Here is a 25,702-nt window from a genome sequence, read left to right as displayed (position 1 = left end):
TTAATTGTAATTATAGTTTTAATCATTAACTTAAAAAAATTAAAAAAATATTGCACAAACATCGATGATATCCTTGTTCGTTCTGCTTTCGTGTGGGTCGCTGTATTCGGTGTACTTGAGAAGCACTTTGTCCATATCTGTGCTTGCATACTGAAATAACTTGTTTGTGCCGCTGAACATTATCAGAGCAATTTCACAATCACATAATACGCTTAGCTCGTACGCTTTTTTCATCAAACCAAATTTTCTCTTTGTGAAGGTTACCTGTTGTATCAATGGAATATTTTATTTTTTAGCGCTTATTTTAAATCAAAAGATACCTTTAACATAATCAAATACTGAATTTGCTTACTATATTTATTACATCAGAATCGCAAAATATCGCTTCGTCAACGATTTTTAATAGCATATAACTTGTTATATAATTATTCGTTCATCTTTCCAGTCAATTATGTTTCATTGGTCTTTGTCGGTTAAGTCGGAAAACCGTGCTGCTTGTTCGATGTATGTGCCCTAACTCTATCCAAATATTTATCTACTACACCAAATCATAAAATAAAACTTTATTTTTCACTCAAACTTAAAATTATATTTGCTCAACTTCATATTATTACATTTCATTATGATAAGAGATACGCTAATTTAACATTTTCCTGAATAATGAAATCATTTCAAAAATTGAAATAATGTTCCTACTCATTATTTTATGGCCTCCCGTCAACACTTGTTTTAACTTAAAAAAACATGGTTTTACTACTTAAATTGATAATTTTTATAACTTTCATATATTTTTTAAATGCTCCAGTTTGGACACATTATATAATTTATTTTATCTTTCAATTTAGCTTACACTGAATTAATTTCATGTCTTTATTTAGCGCATTCGTATTTTGTTTATTAATATTGAAGTTTGTGTACAATATTAGCTGTAAAATTAGATTATTTAGTTAAATAATAAGCAATAAGAAGCCAACTATAATTAATCTGCAAGATAAAAGAACAATTTCAGAATTCAAAAAATTAATCTAAACCGACATACAAAACATTCTCAGGTTTGTTAAAAAGTAATCTTTTTAAATGTTATTTAACTTGAACAAACGTCTGCAACATTTTCAACGAACCTGTCGATTTCGCTCATCTTCAATTCTTGAGATTTGAATTTTTTTCCTTCCCATCTCAGTGCAAAACATCAATTAGTTTTTATTTAAAACAATGCAAAGGTGATGACCAGAAATTCAAACTTTACATCAGATTCATAAACTCAACTCAAATAAACTTTTAGTTAAATTAATGACGATGTTTAAAAATTTCCTATTTATATATCTCAAGCATATCCAATGTATAATGTACAGCTTAAACTTTGTTATAGATTCATTAGATATATTCAGCCAATAACATTATTTTAAAACTGACGTCCGAAATCTGATTGGCTGAAAATCTTCTGTGTGACAATACCTGCGTAAAGAAGAGGCCTTTCATTGGTCAGTTGCATCGCTTTGTAAAATTCTATTAAAAGTTTGATGGCAACTTGATTTTTTTAAATGTGCTCGAATCTGAAAATAACCAACCTCTCATGCAACGTTGATCATTGTTAATTTTTGTTTTATGTGATTTGTAAGTATACACACATTTAATTTAATTTAATAGAATACAAGATAAACAAGAAATCTGAAACAGCAAAAAATCGGACATGACGTGTGTTGTTGGTTCGTGGCAAACAAAATTGTTTCACTCGTTCGGATATTCAAGCAAATTTAATCGGCTGTGTTTCTTTGACTGGAGCGTTATGCAAATTTTGGTTTTAATAAAAATATTCCAGTAGAGAAAACTCGACAAATTGGCGGTAGATTAAAGTGATATATCTTTGTTTGATGCAATCGTTCTATTCAGATTTTCGCGCAATGATGATATGCATATTTATTTCAAAAATATTTCAAACCCGCAATTAAAATTGATTTTGTTTTATTTAAAAAAATCAACGAAAAACAATAATTTTAACATTCTCGATCTGTCTTATTTACGTGTTGAAGCAAAAAATGCCGGGACATAAACATCGTTAGCACACGTACAACTCGTAGATGACATCTATGGTCAGTAGTAACAGCATGGAATCGCCAGATGTCCAGCAGACTGTGACGCCTAATCATTTGGTTAATAGTTATGATGCTCAAGAAATCCGAAAGAGTTCGTGTCGACACCTTTGATGCAATCACTTGAAAATATTTTAAGTTTTCAAACTAAAAATCAAAAAAACAAAAATTGAATTGCACTGGGAATATTTTACAATATTTATATAGAGAATGTTTCGAAGAGCACTTGCCGTTCTAGCTTATAATGTTCATTGAAAATATTATGACAACCCAAAATATTTTCAAAATCATTTCGATTAGTTGTTGAAAGTAATTACTTGATTTTACAAAGTATGAAATCCTTTAACTCTACATAATTTAATTATCTTCTTATAAGAAACGATCACAAAATATATAGCCATTTACAATTTATATTTTAAATATTGAATTCTTACAAATCTTTGTTAGGTTTTAAAATAATTAATAAGCTAGCGATTTTAAAAATGATTTTCTTGTAGTTCTATATAAATAGTAAATAATACTAGATATTATTTGTGAAATAAAATAAAAATAATTTAATAAATTTTTATTCGTTTGGTTATATTTAACTTCATTTACGTTTTGTAGATTAATTGTATTTATTTTATATATAAAAAATTTTTGTATTTATTTTCCGATCCATAAAGATTACGTTTTTTCGAGTTACTTAATTTTTCAATTATCATAATCATAATATTTTTTATTTTATATTTCATGTTTACCTTTTAATATTTGATTAAAATGTTTTTGGTTCGTTTGTTTTTATATTTTGTTTATTTTTATTTACAAATACTAAATAAAAACGCATTGGCGTACAGCGTACACACACACACACACACACACACACACGCACACACGCACACACACATATATAGCGAGAGAGAAAGAGAGAGAGAGAGAGAGAGAGAGAGAGAGAGAGAGAGAGAGAGAGAGAGAGAGAGAGAGAGAGAGAGAGAAAGCCAAACGGTAATAACCAGCAAACAAATGATGGTCGTTTGCTTATCAGCAGAATTGCAGAAGATAAGTTAGTGTGGCTCAATGATGCGAGGTGACGATGACAAGGATTTATTGATCACGTGTGCCTGATCTGTTACGTTTCGTGCTGACAAGTTCATCCGCATTTAGCACAAATATCAGTTACGATGTGAGCCCGGCGAACATCACGCACTCCATTCTTTACAGCCTGATTTTAATAAGTCAAATACTCAACGCAATCAAATGACGCCATATTTCAAATTTTTTTACAGGAGCATCTTTTTTTCAAGAGCAACATCAACAACTGCCAACGGTGTTTTGATGAAATAAAAAAAAATTAGGCCGACAGCAGAGGATGTGCGATCGTTGCATGTGCACAAAAATAGAAATCTACATAATGCCTCCTGGGCGGATGGGTCGAGAGATTTGAAGCCATTGAAAATTCAACATTTTCATTTTACAACTTCAAGCAAAATAAAGGAATAAACAAAATGATATAACTTAAAAAATTCATTTTAAATATGTTTCATTTTTTCAAAATGTTAGGCAAGACTTAGTTGAGTAAATTTTACAATTTCTCAATAGTATTAATTAATTTAAAAGGTTTTATAAATTTATTGATTCTATGATTCTAACAAAATTTATAATGAACTACAAATAGATAAAAAATATTTTTACAAAAAAGCAAATGAATTATTTGGCAAAATGTATCTAATTATTGCTATCAACTGGTTTATTCTACTGAAACAGCGTTAGAGTTCTAATTTCAAGTGTCTTTCGTGTTTGGATGTTATAGACGCCAAATAAAATATATATATACAATATAAATAACTTAATTTTTTGCATAACTTCGCTAGGCACGATAGAGTTTTTCTTAGTTTCCTGTGAAGTTGATTATTACATTTTGCACGATATTGGAGTAAATTATTTCAGGCAACGATTTGTTTAAAATTTGTTGAAAACTTTGATAAGAAGTGAATGGCAAGCAAATGCATTCCATTTACCTATCAACTATTCACTGAGAGATTGAAATACTCCGTCACGTTTATTACTTGATTAATTAATTTATTTTATTTAAAAAACTAGGAGACCAGAAATTATTACTAACTTGCACGGTCTCCGTATGTATACAAAAAAACATAAATATACAAAATGTATATACATTCATCTACAAACATACATCTACATACATACGTTCTGACTGTAACTGAGGCTAAAAAAAATGAAAGATGTTTAATTGAAGGTATTTGAACGGTGTTACATTTTAGGGCGAATCAATGCTTATTTGAGACTGTGTAACATAACTTTAGTGAAGAAACAATATAAAATGCTTATTCTTTTTTAACTTTCAGGGACAGAAAGATTTTCTACATTTACGATATAAATTAATGAAATTGTTATAAAAATTTAATTTTTAGCTATATGATTTCAACCTTTTATAATAAAGTTATCCGTTAGTGAAAACTGTTTTCAAAGTAATAATAAAACGGAGCCATGTTTAGGCAAAGCCAATTTAGTGGCCCCAAATAAAATATAAAATAAAAACACCAACCAATAACACACATCTTGATATATTTAACGTTAATTAATATATATTAATTAATTAATATAATTTAACATTATATATATGCTGGTAAAAGACCATAATGCAGTAATTTATGAAATCTACCAAATTTCTCGCATTTGATATTTATTTTTATTACATTTCTCAATATTTCTAACCAAATTCTTGTTGTCCTTATTTATTTTATTAAAGTTAGAATAATATGCTTTTTTACAATTTATTCTCGAGTGTATAGGACTTATTTCGATTTTTCAATCATCTTCAGCGCTTGTTGCAGTTGCAACAAATAAATATGCTATTTATTTTATGTATGTATATTTTGTATATGTATATATATTTACATCGTTTTTTTATTTACTAATGGAGTTCGTACAAGTTATATATATATATATATTTGATACATTTTTTTCTTGCTTCATTGAATTCAATGGTTGAGAATGGATTAAAGCTGAATAAAAGCAACACACAGCTTTTGCCTGTCGGTACGTGGCAGCAGTTACAAAAAATTCGCATTTATTCTATCATTATTTTCGGAACTGTTGTTAATTTCTGTACGTCTGTTAAAAGTTTGGGTATCATATTTGATCAAACTGTGACAATGGGTCAGAACATCAGGGGAGTTACTAAGGAATGTTGTTTTCAGGTTCGAAAACTTAGACAAACAAAAAAATCTCTCTACAAAGAAACACTGAAATGCTTGGTTCACTTATTTGTCAATTCAAAATTTAATTACTGCAACAGTATTTTTATGGAGTTTCCAGTAGAGTGATTGATCGATAGCAGTCATGGTTAAAAACCGAGTGGCAAAAAACATTTATGGAGGATTGAAGTTCAATCACGCAAGCCATACCTTATCTGACCTTCATTGGCTGACAATCAGAAAAAAATATTGTTTAAGATCGCCATTCTGGTGTTTAAATGGCTAAAAGCCTGGCTGGGTCTATACTATCTGTCTAGAAATATGTCATATAAAACATTAAAAGCTCATTGTATTCTTACACGTTCAGGTGACACAATTTTCTGTCGTTGTCGGAGACACGGTCGGTGGTGGCCAGTCGTGGTTTTGCAGTCGCAGGCCCAACCGTTTGAAACAGTGTGCTAGACAATGTGCGTCAACCAGGATTGATTGATCAAAATTTGGCAAAGAACTAAAAAATGATCACCAAAAAATGCCAGATATACTCAACTCTCATTTTAGTTCAGTATTTACAAAGGAGATTCTTACATCTTTGCCAAAACCAGTCAGTAACTTTAATACAATGGAAATGATTGTCTTAGATGTTGTGATAATTACGGAACAATAATTAGTCGATGAACTGCAAAGACTAAAAGAAGACAAAAGTCCTGGAAACGACGGCCTGAATTTAGCACTTTTGAAAAAGGTAAGATAAAACATTGCGGAAGCACTGTTGGTTCTTTTCAACAAAGCGACGGGTGAAATACCATCAGATTGGAAAGATATGCCACTCTTTAAGAAAGGAATTTGTTACGACCCAGGAAATTATGGACCAATTAGTCTTACAAGCACCACTGTATGAAAGATACTGGGAAGAATAATTAAGAGGATAATTGTGAGCCACTTGGCAAAAAATAATATCATATACAAGAGCCAACATGGATTTATGGATAGGCGTTTTTGTCTAACTAATTTGCTTAAATTTTTAAAAGGTCTATAAAAATATAGACAAAAAAAAACAGTAGATATCATTTACTTAAATTTTGTTAAGGCTTTCGATAAGGTACAGCAAAAACGTTAGGCCTTAAAATTAGAGGCAAGTGGAATCACAGGAGAAACACTTAAGTGGATTTCTAATTGGTGCAGGATAAATGGAAAAAAGCTGGTATTAGTGATAAATTTTCAAGCCGGAGCAATGTTAAAAGTGGGGGTTCTCAAGGATCTGTATTAGTACCTCTGTTATTTGTAATTTACATAAACGATATTAATCTAAAAATAAAGTCCAAAATTTTGAAATTTGCAGATTACACTAAATTAAGTGCTGTTGTTGACAACGATGAAGACATCGAAATTCTAGTATGCGATTTGCAAAAACTATGCAAATTGGCCGAGGAGTAGTAGTATTGGTAGATGGTATTCAACACCGACAAAAGTGCACTTGAGCAGTCATACATATGGGAGCTAACAAAATAATGAAAATGTATTCAAACTTGGAAACGCGCCACTAAAATCTTTTAAGATGAGGTGATAATTCAGTGAAGTGGTAAGGTAGCACGGCAATGCATAGAGTCAGCTAAAAGTGAAAACACGGTTTTGGGTATGATAAAATGACCCGTAAAAAGCAGACATATGATCGTCATATTAAATCTGTATAAGGCACTGGTTCGACCTTAGTTGGAGTACTGTGTTCAGCTTTGGAATCCAGATTTGCAAAAAGACAAATATATGCTTGAGAAAATTCAAAGGAGGGCAACGAGAATGATCAACGAGTGCCGCAATATGTCATATAAAGACAGATTGAAAGTTTATGGTTTGAAAACATTAGAAAAAAGAGAGTATTTGATTCAGACATATAAATTCATTACTATGAAAAAGAATTTGAAATTAGTACAAATTTTTGAGCTGAAAATAAACAGTAAAACAAGAAGGCATAAATATATATGTGTGTGTATCTGTGTATTAATTTTATTACTTAAACAATTTATGCTTTTATTTATTTAACTAATTTTGGGGATTTTGGCTTATGGGTTGTACACCTGCTCTTATTAAATTTTTTTCTGTTATGTTATGTTATAACATATTTAAAAAAAGGTCTAGACCGATAAAGCAAACATTTTTCAGCTGCAGAGTTGTCAATGAATGGAAGAAACTGGGAGATGAAACAATATGCGCTAAAACAACAAATAACTGTAAACCAAAGTTGGCAAAAATGGGATATTAAAAATCTCAGAGTGGTCCTGTTACAGACAGGGGCGGATCCAGGTCATCTAGTAAGGGGGGGCGATTTTTATCCATCATGGCAACCCACAACTGCCTGCAAGGCGGGCAAGCCCACAAATAAAAAAACGTTTAAATTATTATTCAATTTGCCCTTTAAATAGCACGCACTACCGTAGCACGCACTACCGTATCATGTCAGTAAACTTAAATTTACTCTGTTCTATTAAAAAGAGTGATGTAGTAATCATATTATTTACTACGGATCCCATTATTGTAGTGTTAAGTAATCCTTTAAAATATGCACTTTTTAATTTTTAATTTTATATCACTATTCACTTTTAAACAGTCTAACTTTCGTTTTCAAGCGCCATGATTGTGTATTGTGTTGTGTTACTTAAAAACGACAAAAATAGTAAATACAAGTTACTTTTAAATTAAAACATTCATTAATTATTGTTTATAATACTATAAAATATTAGGAACAATTACAACAAACCATTATCATCGGAAGAAAATGAAGAGAACAAATTTTTTACAACCACAGAGTACTTTGGATTCATTTTTTGTGACGTTGAAGAGAAAAAAGTCTGTTGAAGCATCTACAACTAATTTTACTGTCACTACTGAAGTTGGTGGAACAACTAAACTTCCACTTCCAACCACATCAGCAGAAGCGTCAACAAGTAATAGTATTTCTACTGAACATGTTGAACATGAGATAACAGAAACAAGTAATAATATGGACAGCAACAGCCGGAATATGAATGTCAATTCAGTAGTCATAGCTCATGATAGTCTTTTTTCTGAAAATGAACAGATTTCAACTGAGACTGGAACAGCTGAAATTGCTAAGGCATTTTCTAGTAAGATTTTAAATGCTGAGTTTATCAATGATATTGGAAAATTTGTTGGAACATTTATGGATGATTTGACAAAAAAAAGTCTGTTAGAATCGCCATGGAAGAGCCACCAGCTGACTACAAAATGCCACATTCACTTCACAAGAAGAAAAATAAACAAGAAAAGCGATATCTTAATCATTCTCATCTGGAAAAATATGAATGGCTAGTTTATTCAGATAATAAAAAAGGACCGTACTGCAAATATTGCTCATTATTTTCATACCACCTGATTGCAGGATCTCACAAACAAATGGAACTTTAGAAGCTTGTTAAACAACCATTACAAGTGTTTGCTAAACTGTTTGGCAAAGATGGAGATTTAACAATGCATGACAAAGCAACATACCACAAGGAAGCTGTTGAAGCATGGAGGTGTTTTTTAAAAAACTATAATGAACCAGCAATAAATATTATAAACAGAGTAAATGCTCAACGGCTTCAGCAGGTTTTAGAGAATCGTCAGAGATTGATATCTATTGTGGAAACAATTATATTTTTAGGAAGGCAGAATATTCCATTCAGAGGACACAGAGATGATGGCAGTATATTAGACAAAGATGATGAAGATTCTGATGTGATTAAAAATGAAGGTAATTTCCGAGAATTGCTAAAATTTAGAGTAAGCAAATTTAGAAAATCATTTAAAAACGGCTAGAGCATCAGCAACCTATATTAGCAAAACCACACAAAATGCGTTAATTAAATGCTGTGGGGAGGAAATATGTGAACAAATTTTGAGTCGCGTTAGAGAATCAAAGTATTATGCTATTATGATTGACGAGACAACCGATGCATCACATAAGTCGCAAATGACTATAATATTACGTTACTTGCTGCCTGATGGATCAGTTCGAGAAGATTTTGCAGGATTTGTTGATCTACATGACAACAATTACCAATCTGATATTACTGCATCAATTGACACTGAACCTACTTTTGACGGCAAAATTATTGGTCAATCGGTTATAAACATGTTTTCAAACAAGTTCCACCTTTCTCTAGAAAACTGTGTTGGTGTGGGAACAGATGGTTGCAGTGTTATGTCTTCGTTACAAAAAGGAGCAGTAGTTGAAATTCAAAAAGTTGCAGTGAATGCAGTCTGGTGTCCTTGTTATAACCATGCTTTAAATTTAACTTTATCAAAAAGTTCGAATGTACAAGCAATAAGAAATTGCTTATTAGTGAAGTAGTTGCTTTTTTCAATGCTTCTGCAAAACGAAATTTTATAATAAAGAACATGATAAATTCACAACTGGTTTCACTCTGCGAAACACGATGGGCTGAGAGACATGATGCATTGCTGATGTTTAGTATTGAACTTCCACAAATAATTGATGCGCTAAAGAATATATCTAAATGGAATGACAGAACAACTTCATCAAAAGCAACAACTTTATTAACAGCAATTAGAGAAAGTGATTTTATTGTGTCCTTAGGCTGTGCTGTGCATGTATTCTCTCTAACAAAGGGCCTCAGTGAATTGTTTCAAAAAAAATGTTTAAATTTACATGATGCAGAAAATTGCATTAAAGACCTGTTAAATGTTTTACAAAAAAAGAGAGAAAACTGCGAAGAAATGTTTTTGAAAATTTTTAGAGCAGCGGAAAAAATAACAATTGAAAAAGATGGCACTTTTACCTACAAAAGATTTGTGCATCGACAGACATGCCGTGAAAATGTACCTTCTGATTCATTGGAAGAATATTACAGGCGATCAGTTTACATCCCTCTTCTTGATGCACTGATATTGGATATAAATACTCGTTTTTCTAAAGAAAATTTGCAGTGTCTCCAAATCTATTCTTTGATGCCAGAAAATATTATTAAACTAAATCATAAAGATGTTGTCGAATCTGTTTCAGCAATCAGTAATTTCTATGGTACCATTCTTGGACTTAGTACCCAACTTGAATTTATATCGGAAGTTGAATTGTTGCAGAGCAAATGCTTTAGAATGAACAAGGAAGGAGGAGGAGTCAAATCACTGACTACTGATCTTTCTGTTGTTTTTCATTTGTGTGACCCCGTACAATATCCAATCACTCAGAAGTTGTTCCGTATTATTAAAGCATGTCTAGTTAGTGTTGCCAGTGCTGAACGTAGCTTCTCAACTCTGCGAAGAATTAAAACATGGCTAAGAACACGAATGACAGAAGACAGATTAGTCGGATTGGCACTACTTAATGTACACAGAGACGTTTTAGTAAATGTTGAAAATATAATTGAGAGTTTTGCGAAGTCAGGAAATCGTAAAATAGAATTTGTTTTATAAATTGTTATTAGTCAACCTATCAAGGTAGTAGGTACCTCGCTAGTCTAATAAAATAAATAAACCCATTTTTAAAACACTTATAGGATTAAAAAAAGGAAAATAATTTTTTTATATTTATGTATGTACTCATATGTATATATTGACTATGTTTGATCCAAATCATTACATTTATTATTTTATGACATTAAAAGTTGAAAGTTTTTGATGACATTGCATGCTTTCTTATAAACAGTAATAAAGAGTTGACAAAAATAAACTAGAAATTTTTTTTTCAGTAGGGGGGGGCGATTTTTTATCAAAATTCCGCCACTGGTTACAGACCCAGCCTTCTTGGAGCACTATAAAAATCTTTATTACGCTATGTTTATTATGTTTTTCTTCATGCATCTATTCCACTAAGCCCAAGAAGCGCTTTTGAGTAATATTAAAGGGCTCTATATAAATTCTCTAATAATAATAATAATATGTGCGTGTGTAAGGCTTAAATTACATTAGGCATCGATGTTAAGATCCAAGCTGTTCACTGATTCACCAACTTTGTTGTACCGAATGTATGGTTAGGTTGAAAAACTCAGCTCGTGTTATGTTACATTGCCAACGTTATAGAGAATCTTCCTTTTTATATTCTCTGGTCTTTCAATTTCCTTCATAATTGTAGTTCTTTTTTGTTTAGCAACACAAAAAAGTTAATTTAGTGGAGATTTTTATCATAATGTCATTTCGAGAGAAAATATGTTCCAATCATGAACATATTGAATGACTAACAATAGAAATTATTTTTCCTTAACCACCTACCTAATATATTTATTGTAAGCTACAGACCTTAGAACATAAAACTCATCCTAACGTTTTGGCTGTTGGCATTTCGAAATGTTTCAGTTAGATCTTTTAGGCGCGTGATAGCATACTGGTTAAGGTTTCTTGTGCTCATTTGCAATTGCGTGCTGTGACAGGGTTTGATTATGACCATAAGGTCCCCGCCTATCACATGCTTCATGTCTGTTGCGTAGTTTAGCAAGTATTTATATACGATGTTTGTGATGTTAGAAAGAGTGTAATATAACTTTAATAACCATTAACTTTTTTGTAGTTTTTATCGACAAACTTTAGTAAATGTGAAAAATCTATTTCTATTATGTTATTATATTTTAGTTTTGGATTTATTAATGACTCAACTTCATCAAACTTTGTGTCACTTTTGATATTTCATAACTTATTTTATCTTCACCCCAAATTGTTTTCTGTCATCCATTTTGCAATAATGTTTACGATGTTCACACACTTCCTTTAATTAACGCCCCTAATTCTGCTGCTCGTTCAGAAGCTGAAAACTGGCCCGAAAGTATGGGAGAGAGCAAAGGGAGTAAACGACCAGGTCGGCAAATTTCAGGGGGCGGCAAATTTTGAAAAGTTTTAAAAAATTATAAAAGTTATTTACAAAACTTGGATTAAAATAAATTTGATATTTTTCGCTTTACTCAATTTTGCATGTTTGTCATATATGGTCACCGAGTTAGCTCATTCAGTAGAAGTGCCATGTCTCGCGCTGCTATTACGCAATGGCATGGTTTGAATACAGTCTATCCGAAACTCAAACCATCATACCCGTATGATGCGATGCTTTCGCGTGCATACATAATGTGTGTGTGCGTCGTGTGGATAGTGTACAGCCTTTGTGGCACGAAAGTTTAATTATAGGTATAGAATAACATGTGAGCAGCTCTGCGTTTAACAGAGTTGCATTATGAAGAATAAAAAAATATGTTTGTCGCTTGATATTGATATATATATTGATAAACATTTTTGCATGTATATCAACATCATAAACAAAACATTTTAACAGCAAGTTTGTGAAGTATAATTGGAAGTATAATTTAAACAATTACATTTAAACAATAAGTTACGACATGACAGGAGTGGGCAAACTACAGCCCGCGAAGCTATTTTATGCGGCCCGCGAGGCCTTGTTCGTCAAAAAAAGGTCGTTAATCAGACATTATGATCAAAAAAAGAGCTACAAATCTTAAAAAAATTCTCCTCCGGGCGAAAAATCTTGATATTTAAGTACATACGGGGCTCTTCAAAGGTAAAATAGTTCTCAATGCGGCCCTCATAGCAAAAAGTTTGCCCACCCCTGGCTTACGGCATATAATAATTGTTTGGTGAGAGATGGGTAGGGAGCAGCAAACTAATCTTTGCTACCCCACTGACAAATCTCCTAGTTTCGGCCTTGGCTGAGCTGATTGACTGTATAATGTGAAATAATGATATTTCAAATAAATATGCTGATGGGCACAAGATGTCACAACTAAAGCTGTACAATTGTCTTAGCGTTTATAATTTTTCAATTCCCATCAAAAATTCATAAACTGTATTTTAGGAAAAGACTGAATTTAAACATCAAAAAATGGAGGTATGAAATTTATCTGAGTAATATGAGATTTATTTGAATAATATAGGCATAATTTAAATAAGAAAAAAAATAATGATTTGTATTATTATAATACAATATAATACTATTTAATATTTAAGCATATAAATTATCACAAAAAATTATAATTACTAAATAAAAACACAACAAACTTTATCAATAACAAAAAATAATGAAAGTCGGTAGTAAACAAATAGTAAACAAATTAAAAACGTTTCATTAAGACTGATTGAGAATTTATTCCAGGATGACTTCGCTCTCACCGTGTACTTCATTTAACAGAGATGTTTGGAGAGCTTCGCACACGACATCAGGCAAATGTTCCAGTAACATACTCCGGTTAACAAGAATTTCATCAAAAAACTCCTTTTCCGCCCAAAATGCTTTATAAATTTGAGTTTTCTTGCAACATTTTCTGGTTTTTAATAAAATATTGTGTTGGTGAATTCAAATATATTCAGTGGTTCATAGCAGTAATTTTGTGAAAATTTCATTTCACATGGTTGTTGTCAATTAATGGTTGTCAAGTCGATACGTTTTGATATTTCCAAAATATTAATAAAAATGCATTCCATCTAAAGATTATTATGATGATTAAATTTAAATTGATACGTTTGTAAAAAAAATTATCTTGAAAATAAATTTGGAAACAATTTAAAAAAATTTTTTTCATTATTTCCCTACCTGTCAAAACATAGCACACATTGTAACATAATATATACTACGACATAACAAACATTCATTACAATTTTCAAAGTTACACGATAAAAAAAAGAAACAAAACAAAAAAAAACAAACTGAATAAAATTAAGAACCAACTTGATTGCATAATCCTTTTCAAGATATAATATCTTGCCGGGAATAAACAATGGATACGGATTCTCAAAATTCAGTAAATCTTCCTAAATAATACATTTTAAAATGTTATCAACTGTATTAATCTAAAAAATCCGAAACGGATCGAACGAAATGCAAATCATAAATAGATGAATAAATTAATAATTTAAACAAAAAAAGCCATAAAAAGGTAGAGTTTAAAAGATTCGTTTGAAATTTAGATAATTCGGTAATATTTCAACCATTGCACTTAAACCAGTAAATTCTCAGGCTTCATCAACTTAAGCAACAACATTTTCATGTTTCAGTGATTTAAACACAATGGCTGCCGGTCTGTTAATCAAAACCCTAAATTAAAACAGCAGCATTTCATCGATATTCAACATTTATTTGGACTCCATTTGGAGTTCATCTAGTTTTAAATTGTTAATTAGTGTTTCAAAACTTTTGAAAAGTTAAACGTCGAAACTGAATATTCTTCGCAACAGCAAAAAAGTTGCTGTTGTTTTTACTTTCTATTCCCATTTCTTGACTTATTGGTAAAACTGGCTGATGTTTTCTAAAACCATCCGACGTTAACATTTTTTAGCATTTTAATAAATTTTAAATTTTTATAAAATCGTTCATCTTTTCGCTTTAGTTTATTTGTTAAAAAAATAAGTATATATATTAATCTAATTAATTGGGGATCATATTGTATATAGCTTGTAAAGGAAATGTAATGTTATAACACAATGATCTTTTAATTATCCCATAATACGAAGTTGTCAATAATTAAGCATACAAACGTGATCATGAGACATTACTTCAGTAGACGTCTGATTGTTATCAAGGATTGTGACTTCGCTTGACTGATCGACTATTTCTGAACGGCCTCGCGTTTTTGTGCATCTACAAAATTTGAGCACACTTCCTCCTAAAATTCTGTACTGTTTTGATATGCAAACTAATTAATAATAAGTTTCCAACCACATAAATTTTTGAATATAAAATTATGATCTTTTGGGATTACAATAATAGCAGGTCATGTTAATATAAATGGCTGGGTTCAATCTGAAAGGCTGTTTATAGATAGAAACCGCGAAGTGCAAGATAAAAGAGCTGAGTGATGCAAATAACAGAGACATCGAACAACAAACATCTTCGATCCAATTTTTAAGATCAGAACCAAACGATTTCATAGGAAGCTTTTGACCTCAATATATTTTTGTACCTACAAAATCCTGAAATTTTTTACAAAAACACGACTCTCATCATACTATTCTCGTGAATTATTTTTAACATCGAGATTTATTTTTGTTAAAAACGACCTTAAACACGCAGTTAAAAAATACAAATAAATTTGTTCTTGAGAACTTAGATGATACGACTTATAATTTTTTGAACCTCGATTTAATTTTCAATTCACATTGCCTAACGAACTAGCTTCGTAGTAGTGAATGACAACATGGTTATTGAAATCATTTTAACAGTAATAAAATGAAAATTATTCCAATATTTCAAACCAAACGGTAAATTAATTCAATGAAGATAAATCAACATCGACTAACAATATATAACTAAGAAATTTGGTACGTAATAGCGATGATAAGACTGAGAAACTTGAAAGACTGATGATATCGAAAAAATAGCTAAGGTGTTGAAACAATCTACGAAACGATCTCACACAAAAAGCAAATTGCTACAAAATGAAATGATAAGCGGTGGTCACCCGACGAAATAGTGTGACAACTCTAAATTGCATCCGGCATACTGTTGAAGACAACGACAAAGTGGGTGGAAGATATCATGGACATTGGGCGAGAGCTTCAAAAGATAAAAATGTTGAATACTAACATACGAATGGGAGGTTTCTTTGAAAAGTACTCATGAAATGTGGTGTGATGTGATGCGACGGAAATAGACCTGTTGGCTTATGAAGAATAAAAAAATATGTTTGTCGCTTGATATTGATATATATATTGATAAACATTTTTGCATGTATATCAACATCATAAACAAAACATTTTAACAGCAAGTTTGTGAAGTATAATTGGAAGTATAATTTAAACAATTACATTTAAACAATAAGTTACGACATGACAGGAGTGGGCAAACTACAGCCCGCGAAGCTATTTTATGCGGCCCGCGAGGCCTTGTTCGTCAAAAAAAGGTCGTTAATCAGACATTATGATCAAAAAAAGAGCTACAAATCTTAAAAAAATTCTCCTCCGGGCGAAAAATCTTGATATTTAAGTACATACGGGGCTCTTCAAAGGTAAAATAGTTCTCAATGCGGCCCTCATAGCAAAAAGTTTGCCCACCCCTGGCTTACGGCATATAATAATTGTTTGGTGAGAGATGGGTAGGGAGCAGCAAACTAATCTTTGCTACCCCACTGACAAATCTCCTAGTTTCGGCCTTGGCTGAGCTGATTGACTGTATAATGTGAAATAATGATATTTCAAATAAATATGCTGATGGGCACAAGATGTCACAACTAAAGCTGTACAATTGTCTTAGCGTTTATAATTTTTCAATTCCCATCAAAAATTCATAAACTGTATTTTAGGAAAAGACTGAATTTAAACATCAAAAAATGGAGGTATGAAATTTATCTGAGTAATATGAGATTTATTTGAATAATATAGGCATAATTTAAATAAGAAAAAAAATAATGATTTGTATTATTATAATACAATATAATACTATTTAATATTTAAGCATATAAATTATCACAAAAAATTATAATTACTAAATAAAAACACAACAAACTTTATCAATAACAAAAAATAATGAAAGTCGGTAGTAAACAAATAGTAAACAAATTAAAAACGTTTCATTAAGACTGATTGAGAATTTATTCCAGGATGACTTCGCTCTCACCGTGTACTTCATTTAACAGAGATGTTTGGAGAGCTTCGCACACGACATCAGGCAAATGTTCCAGTAACATACTCCGGTTAACAAGAATTTCATCAAAAAACTCCTTTTCCGCCCAAAATGCTTTATAAATTTGAGTTTTCTTGCAACATTTTCTGGTTTTTAATAAAATATTGTGTTGGTGAATTCAAATATATTCAGTGGTTCATAGCAGTAATTTTGTGAAAATTTCATTTCACATGGTTGTTGTCAATTAATGGTTGTCAAGTCGATACGTTTTGATATTTCCAAAATATTAATAAAAATGCATTCCATCTAAAGATTATTATGATGATTAAATTTAAATTGATACGTTTGTAAAAAAAATTATCTTGAAAATAAATTTGGAAACAATTTAAAAAAATTTTTTTCATTATTTCCCTACCTGTCAAAACATAGCACACATTGTAACATAATATATACTACGACATAACAAACATTCATTACAATTTTCAAAGTTACACGATAAAAAAAAGAAACAAAACAAAAAAAAACAAACTGAATAAAATTAAGAACCAACTTGATTGCATAATCCTTTTCAAGATATAATATCTTGCCGGGAATAAACAATGGATACGGATTCTCAAAATTCAGTAAATCTTCCTAAATAATACATTTTAAAATGTTATCAACTGTATTAATCTAAAAAATCCGAAACGGATCGAACGAAATGCAAATCATAAATAGATGAATAAATTAATAATTTAAACAAAAAAAGCCATAAAAAGGTAGAGTTTAAAAGATTCGTTTGAAATTTAGATAATTCGGTAATATTTCAACCATTGCACTTAAACCAGTAAATTCTCAGGCTTCATCAACTTAAGCAACAACATTTTCATGTTTCAGTGATTTAAACACAATGGCTGCCGGTCTGTTAATCAAAACCCTAAATTAAAACAGCAGCATTTCATCGATATTCAACATTTATTTGGACTCCATTTGGAGTTCATCTAGTTTTAAATTGTTAATTAGTGTTTCAAAACTTTTGAAAAGTTAAACGTCGAAACTGAATATTCTTCGCAACAGCAAAAAAGTTGCTGTTGTTTTTACTTTCTATTCCCATTTCTTGACTTATTGGTAAAACTGGCTGATGTTTTCTAAAACCATCCGACGTTAACATTTTTTAGCATTTTAATAAATTTTAAATTTTTATAAAATCGTTCATCTTTTCGCTTTAGTTTATTTGTTAAAAAAATAAGTATATATATTAATCTAATTAATTGGGGATCATATTGTATATAGCTTGTAAAGGAAATGTAATGTTATAACACAATGATCTTTTAATTATCCCATAATACGAAGTTGTCAATAATTAAGCATACAAACGTGATCATGAGACATTACTTCAGTAGACGTCTGATTGTTATCAAGGATTGTGACTTCGCTTGACTGATCGACTATTTCTGAACGGCCTCGCGTTTTTGTGCATCTACAAAATTTGAGCACACTTCCTCCTAAAATTCTGTACTGTTTTGATATGCAAACTAATTAATAATAAGTTTCCAACCACATAAATTTTTGAATATAAAATTATGATCTTTTGGGATTACAATAATAGCAGGTCATGTTAATATAAATGGCTGGGTTCAATCTGAAAGGCTGTTTATAGATAGAAACCGCGAAGTGCAAGATAAAAGAGCTGAGTGATGCAAATAACAGAGACATCGAACAACAAACATCTTCGATCCAATTTTTAAGATCAGAACCAAACGATTTCATAGGAAGCTTTTGACCTCAATATATTTTTGTACCTACAAAATCCTGAAATTTTTTACAAAAACACGACTCTCATCATACTATTCTCGTGAATTATTTTTAACATCGAGATTTATTTTTGTTAAAAACGACCTTAAACACGCAGTTAAAAAATACAAATAAATTTGTTCTTGAGAACTTAGATGATACGACTTATAATTTTTTGAACCTCGATTTAATTTTCAATTCACATTGCCTAACGAACTAGCTTCGTAGTAGTGAATGACAACATGGTTATTGAAATCATTTTAACAGTAATAAAATGAAAATTATTCCAATATTTCAAACCAAACGGTAAATTAATTCAATGAAGATAAATCAACATCGACTAACAATATATAACTAAGAAATTTGGTACGTAATAGCGATGATAAGACTGAGAAACTTGAAAGACTGATGATATCGAAAAAATAGCTAAGGTGTTGAAACAATCTACGAAACGATCTCACACAAAAAGCAAATTGCTACAAAATGAAATGATAAGCGGTGGTCACCCGACGAAATAGTGTGACAACTCTAAATTGCATCCGGCATACTGTTGAAGACAACGACAAAGTGGGTGGAAGATATCATGGACATTGGGCGAGAGCTTCAAAAGATAAAAATGTTGAATACTAACATACGAATGGGAGGTTTCTTTGAAAAGTACTCATGAAATGTGGTGTGATGTGATGCGACGGAAATAGACCTGTTGGCTAGGCAAACAGAAAAAACAAAATTTGAACTTACTGGCTGTTAAATAAAAGAAAGAACGGTCAACCTTTAACTAAACCATCGACAAATAAACTTCACAGAAAAAATGAAATGCTGAAAACACAGAAAAATTGACAGTTTCCCCTTTCCAAATTGCGGCATCTCAAGTTTAAAAACCACTTGTGCTAAACTTTTACACTTTCGAATTAAGAAAATATGCAAAAGTTTTTTATAAATCTAATTTTTATTGAATATTGATAGTACAAAAATTTTAATGATTATAATCAAGCTGAATGTGATCTAATTAATAATTTATAATAATTAGCGCAATGAAACAATCATACCTTTGGCTGAAAAGAATTTGCAATTAAATATCTAAGTCGGTTTTTCAAATCATTCATCGAGTACAGTCCCAACCTTGGAATAATGTCTTTCCCAATTACAACTGAGAGCACAAATTCTTGCATGTATTGAGACAAAGCAGAACTGAAAAATTTAAAAAAACTTTACATTTTAAAATATCAAACAATTTATTGAACAATTGTTAAAACATCTTTGAATAATCCGCATGCTTATTAATAATGGACAATTTAATACATTTTGAAGCATATATATTTTCAAACTACGCTCATCTTGTAATGTTATGTTAAAACTAAAAATGTGGCTGAATATTGCACAAAAAATGAACAAAAATAAAAATATATCAAAATAAAAAATGAAAACTTTTTAAATTGTAGGTATAGCAAATAATAACGTTCATGTAAATATTCCATACTTTTCAACGAACAAATTTTGAGTTGCAATGATATTTAACTAATGGCATCTTCTTTGAATTAAGCCTCAATCCAACTTAATAATCTTTTTTTTCAACTGATCTGAGCAACTAAAATTTGCTGGTGTGGCTAATAATAATGACGAAGGGGTGCAGTTTGACTGAACGTATAGCAACCGCACATCGTAGAATTTTTAAAATTTAATGAAAAAACAATGAACTGAAACGATAGCATTATCATTTTAATCAAATTTCATCTTTAGTTCTTTCAATTTAAAAAAATTCACGGTAAAAATTGAACGAATATTGTATTGTCGCCAACAAAATTTACCTGACACTTACCTGACCAACCAACCAGGAGGCGAGAAAGAAAAACAAACAAGATTGTTGTACTGAGCTTTCAACAAAACAGATAGCAGAGCCGCTGTGCCAGCCCCCAAGCTGTGACCCGTTATGACAAGCCTGAAGTTCTAAAATTATTTTGTAATTGATAAATAAATTGAATGAAATAAATATGCATGTTACCTGCCTGTCAGAAATAAAAAGAAAATTTAAATTGAAATATTGTTCCATGTTCCATGAATAAAATCATCAAATAGTATCATAAAGAGTGAAAATAAATCTGAGTGTCATATTTGGTTTAAAATTGGCAGAGTATACACAATTTTCCCTAATATAAGTTTAAAGGTAAGAAATCGAAAATGTAGCAGCCGTAGCAGCAAAAAACGAAACATAGAGTGTCCTTGTCCAGCCTATGACAAGACATGAAAATATGGCATCCTTAAGAATCTGCACAAGGCCGAATAAAGAGGGCGATTGCCTCGGTTCATATAAAATTTCTTAAACAATAGAACTTTAAAGTAAATTACAACAATATGTTTTCTACAAGTAAAAAATTGGACATGGGTTGCATTTTATCCGTAACACTCTTTTGCAGGAAAAATTTATGCAGATCATAATTCAAAGACATTAATAATTGTAGAAAACGTTGAGAAACTTTTATTTCTTGCATACAATATACGTTTATTTGTATTTAACTATTAAACCAAAACTGTCACTTTCAAACAATATTTCAGATTCATTGGATTCTGTTTTTTCTTGCATTTGTGTCCGCTATTATTTTCATATCATTTTATCTTTCTATATTTATTTTTGATTTCATTTTATTGAAAAAATGTTTTGAAGAGATTGTTTAAATTTTTAAAAGGAATATTATATATTAAAGTTATATAAATAATGTTTTAATGAAAACTACAACATTCGAATTCGGTCGAAAATATTTTCATAATTTCGGCCTTTTTTCGGTCTCGACCGAAAATTTTTTTGTACATTCGGCTTTTTTCAGTTTCGGCCGAATGTCAATTTCGGCTTTGTTTCGGCTTCGGCCAAAACAGAAAAAGCAGTTTCGGTCGGTCTTTAATTCAAAACAAATTGCACTCGATTTCCAATATCAAACGTTAATAGAATAATGAAAAGACACACAAAGTTAACTCGTGGGCATCTATTAAATGGAACAGCGCAACACATAATAGCTTGCAAAACCCCAATTGCTGACAATCTAATTGACCAAAATCAAGAAATTTTTTGACACGCGAAGACAACTAAATTATTAGAATTTCTAAAATACATAAATCTATATGATGCGATTTAACCAGAACAAAATAACTACATAAGAATAAAACCGCATTCCAATAAGGCACATCATAGCATCATTCCGGAGCTGCAGTACCGTAAAAAATGAAGAAAAAAATTTGAGTGATAACATTTCGCAAACACTGAATTATTATTATAAAAAACATTTTTGCCACACGAAACTTCAAAATGTCAATGAATGAAATAGTCAAACTGTTTTAATGGAAACTATATCATGATTCATTAACTAGGTAATAATAATAATAATAATAATAATAATAATAATAATAATAATTAATAATAATAATAACGTCATTTATCAAACGCCAATTAAAAAGAACTGAGGAAGAAAGTATTACAACAAGTGAATACATCTTTTGACACTTACAGGATATTTAACGAAAGCATCATCCAACAAATGAAGATCCGTCAATTTCTTTTGAATATCATAAGCTGCTTGCAATATGCCTTTGTGTGCTCTGGCATCCCCGTCAAAATCTATATCCACAGCTTGACTCTCAATTGTCAAGTCAGTCAGAGCATCCTAGAAGGGAGGGAGAAATTGAAAGCATGCACTGGTTGAGTATTTATCCTTTTATTCTTTATACAATTAGTATTTAATATTTTGAAAGCACGTATATATTCATTAATATTGAACAAATCATCATCATCATCTTAATTTTTAACTCCAGACAGAAACTCTGAAGCGCAAAGTCTTCATCATAATTTATTTGCAATGATGTGCACCAGTCGAGCCGATCTTTTTTTCTTTCTTTCCACTCGCCCCCTAAATGATCTCTGTCTGTTCTGTTTTCTTTTTCCAACTCCCAATTCATCTACTTCGAACTTACCGATAATAAATCCTAGAATAAATTATTCCCCTTTTGGTTCGGGTTAATGATGATGATAAACAACGTAGAGCATATACATACAGTAAATAATACGTAACTTATGGAAATTGTTTTTAAACGAAACTGGCGGATTGAAAATAGTATTTCAAAAAGTTTTAATAAAAATTTAACCTGAAATGACAGTGTTCCTCTGATAGCTACAACAATTGCTTTGTATTCATGGTCGACAGCAATGTAAAATGGAACCTCATACAACTGAAATCATAACTATATATGTACATATAATTTATAAAATGCTATACACAAACATGCACGCACGCACACAAGTCAACCGTAAACTTTCAAAAGCTAAAAATTCGGTAGATTTTATCAAATATTGAAAAAATTTTATCCTGGAAAAACTTTCAGAAGCTAAAAACTCGTTAGATTCTGTAGATATATATATAAAGCGCTAAGCAAAAATTTTTGGGTTTAACTTTTTAAAAGCGTTATCTTAAACAAAATCATAAATCTTTAAAATAGCTCCAACAGTGAATATGATAACCATGAAAAAAATCAGTAAATGACAGTCCCAGCTGACGTAAAGGGCTTTTAATTTCTTCTTAAAATCATCCTCTTTGGAAAACTGTCATCAGCGTTAGATCTTAAACTTGCGCCACTAGATGCTGATCATGTAGGTTTTCTTTACATCTTAATGATGGTGAGTAGACTGCACCTCTTGTGTGGTGACCTCAGAGGCGCTTCCTTGAGCTGCCCTAGTGGCTACTCCTAAGACTGAGAAGAGAAATTTTGAGATTTTATATAAAAAAAGACGAGCTTGCTGACAGAAATGCACAGGTTGGAATAATCTTCCAGCTGAAGTAACGTAAATACCGATTTCAGTGAAGGAGTTCAAAAATGGACTAAAGGTTTTATTATTGGTTTAAAAAACATTTGCATATAGTTTTAATAATAATAATAAAAACAACAACAAAATAATAGTAACTATAAATAATTAAAACCAATTAAAATTGAAAGAACGTATAAACAAACTCTGTTCTTGAAGCTGGCATATATAATGTCTTTTTGTTGGATTTTCAGCTGATGTAAGATAGCATTAACATTACAGTAGCAGGTGTCGCTGTTAATAGCAGGATTTCTTTTCACGCAACAAAAGCTAAAATCAAATTTTATGAAATTTTAATAAAAAATATATAAACCATATAAAGATGTCGTAAATTTTGTAAATTTTACACTCAAACTATTTAATTTCCCATTTTTTTATAGTTTTACTCATATTTGTTATATCTTTGCAAATGACTGCTGAAAATATGAAAATTTATATAAGTGTTACCCAATAAATTGAACAACTCATTTCCTCTTGTGAGATATTAAATAGTTATTGGTGGAAATGGCATGATAAAGCAAAAATATAGCAAAAATAATGGTGTAATGGTGATGAATTAATATTAAGACTAAATAACGTAACTATTGAAAAAGTTTCTACAGTTTTGACACTATTGGGTGTTTACACCGGCTGCAGTTAAAATTTTAATGAGCACGTAAGTAACCTATTAATTAAAATCAATAGAAATAATGGAATCCTAATTAGAATTAAATATCTTTTTACCATTCCATGTCACTCATCATCTTTATTACTAATCCTAATATTAGCACGTTCATAACATTGCAACTTAATCTTGGTCATAAGGGGAAACACACATAGAACCTATCTGTTAAAAATTTTCAATGCTCAACATAAATACTACGACATATATATTTAGATAAATATTTATCTAATGTTTTTATATAGATGAAAAGTTTATTAACTTTTAAAATAAATCTCTATGAATCAAGTTGCCTCGAGCATAATATATATTATGGTAATGCAAAGGTTTTATATTTTTATATATTAGCAATATATTTAGATAAATATTTATCTAATGTTTTTATATAGATGAAAAGTTTATTAACTTTTAAAATAAATCTCTTTGAATCAAGTTGCCTCGTGCATAATATATATTATGGTAATGCAAAGGTTTTGGACGAAATCCTCAGCGGACCAATAAATCTCTTGGTCAAGTAGGTCAATGCTAACTAAGTCATCAAACAATCACATGTTTGAGGTCAAAATCCCCAAAAATGAATACCTATTCACCACTGATCAATAGCTTTCAGAAAAATAATATGTAAAAAAACATTATTTCTTGGTAAGTCCATTGAAAACGACATCTGAAATATTTGCAAGTTTGGTGCAATATAAACTTATACATCTTTGCGTTTCAAATATTCAATTTAGGTCAACACACAATATATCAAAGTAAGAGATAGCATACCAGCAAACCAAGAACTCGTAAAACTATAATCATAAAATTTTGATGAACTTTTTCCACTAAGTCTCATTTAAATTTTACGAACTACAAATGAGGTGCAGTCAACGTTCAGTCGAATGTTTTTGCAATTTTCTTTAGACTCTAAAGCCTGAAACAAAGCAATACAACTAGTGATAAGTAACAAGTAAAAGAGCAATTGTCACGTCCAACGTCCGTTATAATAAAAAGGTCAAACTTAGTTAACGCTATTTTTAATTATTTTCAATCACAAGATATAATATAACGAATTTTTTACAATCGTAAATTCAAATTGTATTATCTAGCAATATGTCATAATATAATATCATTGACTTTATTTTATGCTATTTTTCGTCAATTGAAGCTTACTTTGAAGAGCAGCACAATTTCCCGGGCCCAAAGAAAATATTTTTATAAAGAAAAAACATCCATCCGTAACTGGCTTGTGCGAATTTCATGAAATGTGCGGCATTTGTTAAATTCATCCATTCTTCAGGAGTCATTGCCTCATTAAAACTCAAGAAAGGTCTTTTTATTTCCCTATGTGGCTTTAAAAGATTTGTTTTTTCGTTCGTGTTCATTTTTTGATCTTCGTGCATTAGAAACATACCTGCAACCAAGTCTGTCATAACTAAATCTGTTTTCTAACAAACATTTATCAAAGTAAACAGTTATTTTGAACACAATGGAAAAGGCCAATTTAAAAAAATTAGCTACTTACATAAAAGAATGCAGCGAAAAACTTGGAGATATCATTGAAATAAGATTCATTTAGATCATCTT

The 25,702-nt window shown here is 30.6% G+C and overlaps 4 protein-coding genes across 4 annotated transcripts; 1 reads left to right on the top strand and 3 right to left on the bottom strand.

Annotated features, from left to right (window-relative positions):
• Positions 1-39: 39 nt before the first annotated feature.
• HELRODRAFT_73207 (hypothetical protein) lies at positions 40-1,175 on the bottom strand (the record flags this gene model as incomplete). The annotated part of the gene is made up of 2 exons (XM_009013733.1): positions 40-264; positions 1,122-1,175. 2 exons carry the CDS (start codon positions 1,173-1,175, stop codon positions 40-42), a joined length of 279 nt encoding a protein of 92 aa, XP_009011981.1.
• Positions 1,176-8,057: 6,882 nt separating this feature from the next.
• On the top strand, positions 8,058-10,717 carry HELRODRAFT_168035 (hypothetical protein; the record flags this gene model as incomplete). Its single annotated transcript, XM_009013732.1, has 2 exons — positions 8,058-8,484; positions 9,963-10,717. 2 exons carry the CDS (start codon positions 8,058-8,060, stop codon positions 10,715-10,717), a joined length of 1,182 nt encoding a protein of 393 aa, XP_009011980.1.
• An 823-nt stretch (positions 10,718-11,540) lies between these two features.
• HELRODRAFT_168034 (hypothetical protein) lies at positions 11,541-15,781 on the bottom strand (the record flags this gene model as incomplete). Its single annotated transcript, XM_009013731.1, has 5 exons — positions 11,541-11,716; positions 13,412-13,563; positions 13,968-14,050; positions 14,774-14,931; positions 15,739-15,781. 5 exons carry the CDS (start codon positions 15,779-15,781, stop codon positions 11,541-11,543), a joined length of 612 nt encoding a protein of 203 aa, XP_009011979.1.
• A 3,891-nt stretch (positions 15,782-19,672) lies between these two features.
• HELRODRAFT_72860 (hypothetical protein) lies at positions 19,673-25,377 on the bottom strand (the record flags this gene model as incomplete). The annotated part of the gene is made up of 6 exons (XM_009013730.1): positions 19,673-19,820; positions 20,449-20,576; positions 22,127-22,282; positions 22,761-22,844; positions 23,622-23,745; positions 25,289-25,377. 6 exons carry the CDS (start codon positions 25,375-25,377, stop codon positions 19,673-19,675), a joined length of 729 nt encoding a protein of 242 aa, XP_009011978.1.
• Positions 25,378-25,702: the final 325 nt, after the last annotated feature.

Source organism: Helobdella robusta, assembly GCF_000326865.2.
Source record: "Helobdella robusta unplaced genomic scaffold HELROscaffold_12, whole genome shotgun sequence".
Taxonomy (NCBI): domain Eukaryota; kingdom Metazoa; phylum Annelida; class Clitellata; order Rhynchobdellida; family Glossiphoniidae; genus Helobdella; species Helobdella robusta.
This window is presented reverse-complemented; position numbering and strand designations above follow the sequence as displayed.